The sequence below is a fragment of the Bison bison genome, unplaced genomic scaffold (genome assembly GCF_000754665.1).
Source record: "Bison bison bison isolate TAMUID 2011002044 unplaced genomic scaffold, Bison_UMD1.0 scf7180017864327, whole genome shotgun sequence".
In the NCBI taxonomy this organism is placed as follows: domain Eukaryota; kingdom Metazoa; phylum Chordata; class Mammalia; order Artiodactyla; family Bovidae; genus Bison; species Bison bison.
Window position 1 is genome coordinate 740,093 of NW_011494899.1, and position 10,525 is coordinate 750,617.

Below are 10,525 nucleotides of genomic sequence, written 5' to 3' on the forward strand. Positions count from 1 at the left end.
TTGAAGGTTACTTAGATTTTTATTCCCTCTTCATGTGCAGTGTTTCTGGAAAATCTGCACATCTTGAACACCCATGAAGAATCATTTCTAATATCTGATGCTAATGAAAGGACAGCCCCTGTGCTGATGAGAGATGGCTGAACACAGCAGTGTTTGGAATGTAAACCTCTGGCTGGTCTTTTGAGTGGTAACCAGCCAACCATGGAGGGTATATTCCCAACTGGCATCCTACAGATGTTAACTGACTGCCCCTAGCATGCAAAGAAGGAGTAACACATACATACTACACTGTCAGCACAGAGGTATTTCGAATCACAAGCAATACAACAAGAAGTCATGGTGATTTAAGTTTTTAAATATTTTTAAATGATAAAAGCAATGCATGCTCCTTATATACTATTTAGGAAAAATATGTGTTCGTATTTGTTGAAATTACCCATATGCTATACCCAGCGATAACTTCCAACACATACCTTTTTCATATCTATAGCTATGATAGTATTTATACATTTATAAACAGTTTATCACATTGGATGAAGGATACTTGCAATCACATTTAATGTTCAACTTTGAATCCTACTTTTGTGGCTAAACAGATCATGATCATTTTTCTGGCACATACAGTGTATTTTGTAGATTTGAATTTAATTGGTTAAGATAGATGGGAGAAGACAAATGGAGTAGATACTTAGGAGGAGTGTTGGCCAAGAGATTGGATTTGGATTTGAGAGAGGGGTATTTAAAGATGACTCTTAGACACCTGGGTTAATAAGTGAGGCCTTCTCCCTTCCCCCAGGCAAGAACAGTTTAGAGACTGGTTTTCTAGTTAATACATGAATATTTGCATATGCTTGGGATGTAATTTGCAGCCCACCTCTGTTTTTTCTCTTCCTTTCTTCTTCTTGTGTTGATTCCAGTATTAACTTCCTGGAGGAACCTCTGATATAAATTGAGATTTTTCTTTAAAATGTGTTTTTAGTGCACAGAGGTGTCATTTAAAAGTCAAATTCATGAAGGAATATTTTTTACCTGCTGGGTTTAATTTCAGATGCCAGTGTTATCATAAAATGCAAACCACCCTAGACTTGGTTCTAAAACTTTGTACAAATTGTGCCAGTTGAAATTAACTTCTGCAGATGGAGAGAGGAGAGGACGAAAATAAGTGTTATAAAGAGTCTTAAAAAATGTTATTTAAATATTAATGCCACTTGAGTTCCGCTCCATATATGTTCCATCTTTTCCCTAAGTATCAACTTTTCTATAGCTTTCCAATTATATTTTTGTCTATTTAACTTTTTGTGTGTGTGTGTGTGTGTGTGTGCAATGGGAGCAAACAATGGTGATAGGTTTGACCCTGGGAAAGAAAATAATCATAAGATTCAAGATGAAGGATTTAGGTTTGGTCAGAAAGAACATGCCCCCCGGCAGAGTTGATAGAATGAATTATTTAAGGAGAGCAAAGCTTGAGGTGTCTCTGCCCCAGATGTGTGTAACCTTTGGTGAGTTAATTCATCTTTCTGGATTTTAGTATTCTCATCCATAAAATGGGGAGGAAAAATAGTATTAATACCTACCTCAGGTTATTTTAAGAGTTAAACAGGTAAAAAACATAGGAAAGTGTTTGACAGATAAGAAGTGCTATTTACTGTTGGTTTTCTTTACCTTAAGTGAACTGTAGAAAAAGAAACAAGTGATTTGAATATAATGGTATCACCTGAAGGGGACTTCCCTGGTGGCTCAGTGGTAAAGAATCCGCCTGCTGATGCAGGAGACGTGGGTTCGATCCCTGGGTCAGGAAGATCCCCTGGAGAAGGAAATGGCAACCCACTCCAGTATTCTTGCCAGAGAAATCCCATGGACAGAGGAGCCTGGCAGGCTGCAGTGCAGGGGGTCGCAAAAGAGTTGGACATGACTGAGCAACTAAACAAGACACCCACCTGAAGGAGAATTGAGTAGGCAGGTCTTTCAGGTTTAAAACACCCCTGTGGAATGTCAGGCAAGACCTATTGATTGAGATCTATTTTTTTAAACTAAGCTCTTTGGGGGTGGGGGAGAGTGGCCGGTGAAGGGATAATAATAGAAGTAAGGCTGCTTTTTGGCATTTTGGAAGGGGGTTAGGGTCACCTCTGCCAGGTGCTTGATCACTTTGCTAGTCACTTATTCTAGAGCATTCTCATTTAAGACTCATAACCACCCTCCTTGACAGAAGACGTTGCTTATCTTAGAGAGGAAAAAAATGAAGCATCCCCAGAGAAGAGGGGGCTTCCCCCGTGGCTCTAATGGTGAAGAATCTGCCTGCTAATTCAGGAGACGTTAGAGACACAGATTTGATCCCTGGGTCAGGTAGATCCCCTAGAGGAGGGCATGGCAACCCACCCCAGTATTCTTGCCTGGAGAATCAATCCCATGGCCAGAGGAGCCTGATGGCTATAGTTCATAGGGTCAGAAAGAGTCGAACATGACTAAAGTGACTTAGCACACGATGCACAGAGAAGTGGGACTTGCTAAGGTCACAGCTCTTCAGGTGTGGCACCCAGATTTGCATCCAGATGTTTCTAATTGCATAGCCTCTGCCAACACTCCCTCTCCCTGAGAGATCCTCAGCATATATGCCATCCTCCTTCTTAATGACTAGCAGTCTGTATGTAGGGTTTGTTTCCTGTGCTTCAGAATGTAAAACTTCCCTAAGAGGGACTTCTCAAGTCAACATTCTCCTTGTTTAAAGAGATTTTGCTTTTTCAGGTTTTACTTCCTCATCCACACCCTCTAGCCCTGTGGTCTTTGATCTGTTTTTAGAAAGAGCCATTCAGGAAATCCCATCAGAGTGGTTGCAGAAGAAAGCTTGGCCTTAACAGCTGAGATTGACTCCATTAGGTGTTCATTGCCAACAACTTGGCTAACAAAGACTCCTGAAGCTTGAGAGGGTCACCTTTGGTTAGGATCCAATTTTGTTTATTTGTTCAACAGACAATCAGCAAGCCCTGCAGGTGACAGGCAGTAGGCTAAGTCTTAGTGAATATGAGGTGAGTCGGAGGGGGCACCTGCCTTCTGAAAGCACCAAGGGTGGTGGGGAAGGAGACACTTCAACCGGACCTTTGTCCCTTAGGGTTTAAGGGATACATCTAAGGGAACATTCAAATCAGTTCTTCCATGGCCATACCTTCCTTAGGAATCTGCAGGCTTTTGTGCCTGTCCGCCCTGTGTCCATGTGGACTTTTCACTTTCAGCCAGTATGTGATGTCCGTGTTAGGACTTGGGAGGAGATGAGACTGTATGACCTGCTGGTTTTTACATTTTTTTTAAATAAGTCATGTCCCTTCCTGGTCAAGTACTTGGGTGAAAGATCCTGGGCCCTCTAGTCCATCTGAATTGACCTTCTGCCTCTTCTTTGGTCCTCTCTCTACCAGCCTTCTGCGTGTCCCTCTGCAAGCTGGTTGTAGGTTGTCTGTCTTCTCCTCTCCAATCTGTTCCTGTTTGAATTGTTTCATGCTTTTCTGGACATCTTCCCTGTGAAAGGGGTAAAACTGTAAAGACAGCCTCTGTGGAATGTTTCTAGGTTTTCCACAGTGACTGAGGTGCAGCCTCCCGACCATGATCTTGGGGCCTCTCCAGTCTCCTTTCCCTTGAGTGTGTTGTTCATCAGCCTGATGGGCCTTCTGCATCTCTCTCTGCTGGAACATGGGGACTGTTCTGCCTTCTTGACCAAACACAGATGGATCAGCTTCACTGGTTTGTGAAAGAATGGCATTGAAACATGTATAATATCATATAAGAAACAAATCGCCAGTCCAGGTTTGATGCAGGATACAGGATGCTTGGGGCTGGTGCACTGGGATGACCCAGAGGGATGGTATGGGGAGGGAGGTGGAAGGGGGGTTCAAGATGGGGAACGTGTACACCTGTGGTGGATTCATGTTGATGTATGGCAAAACCAATACAATATTGTAAAGTAATTAACCTCTAATTAAAATAAATAAATTTAAATTAAAAAAAAAAATCCCAGTCATCACATTCTTGGGGTTCCTGATGTTGGTCTTTCTTGTTAGACTGTGCTTTTAGAGCCAGCCCTTGTTTTGGTCAATTTTGAAAATGCAGCCCTTGTTTAGTGCTTGGTACTTACAAGATGTTTACTAGGTACTCTTTTTAATAAGTGTTAGTCCAGGCTTCAAAACTCACCTGTGTACTTGTCTGTGTATATATGCATGAGAGAGAGAGAGAAACAAAGTGGGGGGTGTCTGTTACAGTTCATTTCATCCTGCATTTGTTTATTTTGTAAAGAACTCTTTTTGAGATTTGACAGAAAACAAAAAAATTCTGTAAAGCAATTATCCTTCAATTAAAAAATAAATTAATTAAAAACAACAAGGGAAAGAAAAAAAAAGAACTCTTGCAGTTTGGGTAGACTGCAAGACTACAGCATCATCTCTTGGGATGAAGTTGTAGATGAGCTGAACCACTCTCAGGATCTGCAGGATGTTTCTCTTTTGCAATTTGCATCCATTGACAATGCTAAGAACTCAGCCCTTCCTCTTTGCTCTTCCTTCCAGAAAGTATTATGAGGGAGGCTGAGGACGCCACGCTCGGGGCAGAGACACGGCGCTGGGATTAGGGACTGCCACTTCTGAGAGGATGCTGGGGGTCTGCAGAGGGAGACGGAAATTCCTGGCTGCTTCGTTGACTCTGCTCTGCATCCCAGCCATCACCTGGCTTTACCTGTTTGCCGGAAGCTTTGAAGGTAAGAAGGAAGCTTTTCCACAGGGAGAGGGGTGGAGGGAAGAAGGAACACTGGCTGCCCTGGAGTCCTCGGAACAAGCTCCAAGTCTTCTAATCCCAACTTCTCATTCTTTTGAACAGTGGAATATTGGTGCCCCATCACAGGGAAAGATTTGTATAGGTTTGGGTCTTCCCAGGTGGTGCTAGTGGTAAAGAACCCATCTGCCAATGCAGGAGACATAAGAGACATGGCTTCGTTTTCCTGGGTTAGGAAGATCCCCTGGAGGAGGGCATGGCAACCTCCTCCATGCCTGGAAAATCCCATGGACAGAGGAGCCTGGTGGGCTACAGTCCATAGGGTTGCAAAGAGTCAGACATGACTAAAGCTGCTTAGCATGCACATACACAGGAAACTGGAGGGAGTCAGTGATGGGAGGAGAAAAAGGTAAATACAAAGATAAAAATAAGGTGCCTCTGGATGCAGCAGTATAGTGGAGGTTACACAAATGTCAGATACCAGCCTTGTAGGCTGATCGCTGTGTTGATAATGGGGAAAAGGTTGGGTCCTGCAGGGATTACTTCATGCAGTTTATGGAGTCAAATGTTTCATGCATTCTTCCATCTATTCATTCACTTATCTGTTCAGCCAACATTTTGCAACTGTTTAACATCTGTGCTAAACTAGGTGCTGGGAATCTGGTGAAAACAGATTTGAACCTTCAGAGTGTCATGGAGGAGATAGGTTAACACGTGATTGCTATACATTGCTGTACCTGTTAACTCCTTAAGATGAGGCAAGCTCACAGGGCTGGGAGATAGGGTGGTCAGAGCCATCAGGTGGGCTGATTGTAGAAGATGAGTGGTGATGCTGATGGGCTGAGTACAGAGGTTCAGCGAAGGAGATGCCCTTCCTGAGCAAACAACAAACACTCCTCCCTGCCACTTTCCTGAAATCCATAGAAGAGATGCACGCACCATCCTTCTAGCCAGGAGTTTCTAATGTAATGCGACGCTCTGCGTATCAGAGATGCTTTTCTAAGCTTCAGGAAGGGAAGGAATGGAAGTATTGAAGAGCCTACTTTCTTTATATTTACCCCCAAACTTGACTTAAAAAAAAAAATATATATATATATATATATACACACACACACACACACACACGCACACACACACATCTCCAGTGAAAATCTGTCTCCAGAAAGTCACTACAGTGTTTTTAAACATTTCCTTTATGCATAATTGTATTGACAGCTCAAGGCTACCTTTTAATTAGGAGTTCCACTTCACTTTCTGAGACTTGCCCTGAATTTGCTTGGCTGAATATCAATGAGCTTAAACTCTTCCCTTCAGGTCAGGGAAGGGCCTAATACCACACCCCTGTCCCTTTCCTGTCCCCAGACCTCCTTGGAGTGGCAGATAGAGCCTTCACCTAAGCATCTAGATAGAGTGGATTATGCCCTGGCTGTGGGTAACAGATTATGCCATGGCCGTGGATGGTTAAGTTTTGGTAAAGAGATCAGAGGGAGGATGGTGAGTTGGTATTGGCAGTAGAAAAAAGAAGAAGGAAGCATTCTCCAGGGATGATGGCAGAAACCCTGTGAAAGAAAGCCAAGAACATTAGTGCCGGTACAGGTTTAACACATTGAAACGTTGACTTTGACAGGATGACTAGACTGGTATAAGAGTATAGCACTGGTATAGCAGCAATAATGATAATGACAACAACATACACTGTAATATTCTAAGCATTTCTACATGCCTGGCGTTGTTGTGAGGATTTAATGCATATTAACTCCTCCTTCACAATAATCCTGTGTGGTGGGTTCCAATGAGGAGGTCTAGGAAGATCAGCTGTGGTGATATGCCCAGGGACCCAAAGCCAGTCAAGATGGGGCCTGGGCTGATTGGACTTGAGAGCAGGAGGTTTTAACTGCAATTCCATGTTGTGGACTGGGCTTCAGTGAGGGGAGACTTTGGGTGGGAAAACAGGAACCTGCAAGGTGTCACATGACCTTTCTGGATGTGTGAGGGAAGCTGTACAATTTTGATTTCTGCTCATTTGTAGAAACCCAACTCCAGATGATTTTGGCAAAGAGGGAATTTGGTGACTACTGAAACTAATAAGTTCAAAGGAAAAATTCGGCTTCAGGTAGGGTTGGATCCAGGGGCTCCAATGATATTTTTGTAGCTCTGTCTCCCTACTTTGTTTTGCTCTACTTTTCTCTGCTGTAGTTCTTTTCAGGATAGCTTTTCCTCTCCGGTGAAAACTTTGGCCAACAATTTATTCTCACCAGTCCCTTGTAGAAAGAGGGGGATTCCTCCCCCATAATTCTCCAGCATCACCTCTGGTTAGATTACTGCTGGTCCCTCTTGGTCTGGAGAGCAATTACTGTGGTTGGGGGAGGCGAACGAGGGCATCTCTGAGCTCTGTGGCTATTTCTAGACCAGAGTTCCCTGAAGCATGTGAAGTGAGACTGGGGAAGGGTGGTCCCTAAGGGTACATGGTGCAATTCCCCAAAGAGAGGAAACTAGAAGTTGGTCTGGGTTGTGGAGAACTCAGATCTGGCTGTGCTTAGTGATGGGTTGATATCAACTTGAAGGTCTCTTTCCAGCATCATGCTCTCTAGTCCAGCTCTGGCTGATGGAGTGACTGTGCCCATGGACTTTTATTAGACTGGCAGATAGATTGCATTAAATAGGGGTTGGATGATCCAGATACAGAAAAGATCTTCATGACCCAGATAATCATGATGGTGTGACCACTCACCTAGAGCCAGACCTCCTGAAATGTGAAGTCAAGTGGGCCTTAGAAAGCATCACTACAAACGAAGCTAGTGGAAATGATGGACTTCCAGTTGAACTATTTCAAATCCTAAAAGATGATGCTGTGAAAGTTGCATTCAAAATGCCAGCAAATTTGGAAAACTCAGCAGTGGCCACAGGACTGGAAAAGGGCAGTTTTCATTCCAGTCCCAAAGAAAAGCAATGCCAAAGAATGCTCAAACTATCACACAGTTGCACTCATCTCACACGCTAGTAAAGTAATGCTCAAAATTCTCCAAGCCAGGCTTCAACAATACATGAACCGTGAACTTCCAGATGTTCAAGCTGGTTTTAGAAAAGGCAGAGGAACCAGAGATCAAATTGCCAACATCTGCTGGATCATCAAAAAAGCAAGAGAGTTCCAGAAAAACATCTACTTCTTCTTTCTTGACTATGCCAAAGCCTTTGACTGTGTGGGTCATAACAAACTGTGGAAAATTCTGAAAGAGATGGGAATACCAGACCACCTGACCTGCCTCTTGAGAAACCTGTATACAGGTCAGGAAGCAACAGTTAGAACTGGACATGGAACAACAGACTGGCTCCAAATAGAAAAAGGAGTACATCAAGGCTGTATATTGTCACCGTGCTTATTTAACTTATATGCAGAGTACATCATGAGAAACACTGGGCTGGATGAAGCACAAGCTGGAATCAAGATTGCCTGGAGAAATATCAATAACCTCAGATAAGCAGATGACACCACCCTTATGGCAGAAAGTGAAGAAGGACTAAAGAGCCTCTTGATGAAAGTGAAAGAAGAGAGTGAAAAAGCTGGCTTAAAACTCAACATTCAGAAAACTAAGATCATGACATCTGGTCCCATCACTTGATGGCAAATAGATGGGCAATCAATGGAAACAGTGGCAGACTTTATTTGGGGGGGGGGCCCAAAATCACTGCAGATGGTGACTGCAGCCATGAAATTAAAAGACGCTTACTCCTTGGAAGGAAAGTTATGACCAACCTAGACAGCATATTAAAAAGCAGAGACATTACTTTGCCAACAAAGGTCCATCTAGTCAAGGCTATGATTTTTCCAGTCATCATGTATGGATGTGAGATTTGGACCATAAAGAAAGCGGAGCACCAAAGAATTGATGCTTTTGAACTGTGGCGTTGGAGAAGACTCTTGAGAGTCCCTTGCACTGCAAGGAGATCCAACCAATCCATCCTGAAGGAAATCAGGCCTGAACATTCATTGGAAGGACTGATGCTGAAGCTGAAACTCCAATACTTTGGCCACCTGATGCGAAGAGCTGACTCATTTGAAAAGACCCTGATGCTGGGAAGGGGAAAACAGAGGATGAGATGGTTGGATGGCATCACTGACTCAATGGACATGAGTTTGAGTAAGTTCTGGGAGTTGGTGATGGACAGGGAGGCCTGGCATGCTGCAGTCCATGGGGTCACAAAGAGTCGGACATGACTGAACAACTGAACTGACTGATCCAGATACATTAACAGAAGCAAGACCTAGGTTTGATCCCTGAGTCGGGAATATCCCCTGGAGAAGGGAATGGCAATCCACTCCAGTACTCTTGCCTAGAGAATTCAATGGACAGAGGAGCCTGGCGGGTTATAGTCCATGGGGTCGCAAAGAGTCAGACATGATTGAACGACTGACACTTCAACTTTCTAGCTAGGAGGATGAAGGTGACACATTTGTTTTACCAGGTATCAGTTAGTCCATAGCCGGGCCACTGCATTTATTTCTGGATGCTACACTTTGAGAGCAATCTAGATAAGTCAGCACATTTAGAAGAATCTAGGTGAATGACAGTGCCATTTCGAACTTTATTTTGTACGAAATAGTGGAAAGAATGGGGCTATTTACCCTGGAGAAAGAGAGGCTCCAGGTGTATATGACCAGCTTCAGCAAACAATCAAATGGCCACCATCTGAAATAGAGATTGGGCTTACTCTGACAGTCCCTGAATCTATGGAGGGATGTGGCAGGGAGCCAGATATCAAGATCATCATAATAAGGGTCATTCTGTCCAGTGCTGGGATGAGAGGGAAGGAGCCCTGGGAGGGAGAGATGAGAGGTGTGCAGACAGAAGGGTGATCATCAAGGCAGTTGCACAGGGGGAACTGCCTGCCTGGTCCTAACCCAGAGATCCTGAGACTCTAGAAAAGCCTGAATGTTTATTCAGAAACAAAAATTTCCTCCTTGGAGTTCCTGCCAGTTGCCGCAGGCATCAGTACACTTCCAAAAGGGCCTGCAGAGACATTCTTTTCTCTGTAGTTAAACATAACAACTTTGAAATCCATTTATTGACACCCTTGAGTTTTCTGTCTCGAGGCAAGTGGAACCATAAATAAGGGACAGAGTTGCTGCCTGAATTCGGAGTTTATGTGGGTTTATTTATTTCTCAACCCTGTCTAATTTCGATGGATGATCTCCTGAGAGCAGAGCCTAGAACTCTTCCAGAGATGTGGATGCTTTTAGATAGAATATGATTTTGGAGTCAGATTACACACAACATCATGATATATTGAGAGAGCAAGGGAGGGAGTCAGGGTCTCAGACTATAAAGTCAACTCAGAGTAGCTGGTAATTTGGGGCATAATCATGCTTCTCTTCCCCTTCTGCTTGAAATGATGTTATAAAAGTGAAGCTCCCCTATTGGGGCACAACATTTTACATGTCTATGATTCTAAGCATCAGATGTGAGTGAATGAGTTGGAAATGACCAGAATCTTCTCCAGTTAATGGGAAATAGGACAGGAGGAGGAAAAAGTCTTACTGTGATTTGCTCTGGAGTGTGGTGGCGCTAGTGGTAAAGAACCTGCCTGCCAGTGGAAGAGATCTAGAGACATGGTTTGATTCCTGAGTTGGGATGATCCCCTGGAGGAGGGCAAGGCAACCCACTCCAATATTCTTGCCTGGAGAATCCCATGGACAGAGGAGCCCGGCAAACGACTGTGCATAGGGTGGCAAAGAGTCGGACACAACCAAAGCACACATCAGGCAGTTGCCCCAACC

General features: G+C 43.7%; 1 protein-coding gene across 3 annotated transcripts in view; it reads left to right on the forward strand.

Moving 5' to 3' along the window:
- Positions 1 to 10,525, forward strand: part of LARGE (like-glycosyltransferase) — a 619,028-nt gene that overhangs the window by 151,154 nt on the left and 457,349 nt on the right. For all 3 annotated transcript variants that reach the window (XM_010853352.1, XM_010853354.1, XM_010853353.1), the window contains exon 2: positions 4,548 to 4,735. In XM_010853352.1, the coding sequence (XP_010851654.1) occupies positions 4,630 to 4,735 (106 nt within the window). In that variant the 5' untranslated portion in view covers positions 4,548 to 4,629. The remainder of the gene's footprint in view (positions 1 to 4,547; positions 4,736 to 10,525) is intronic.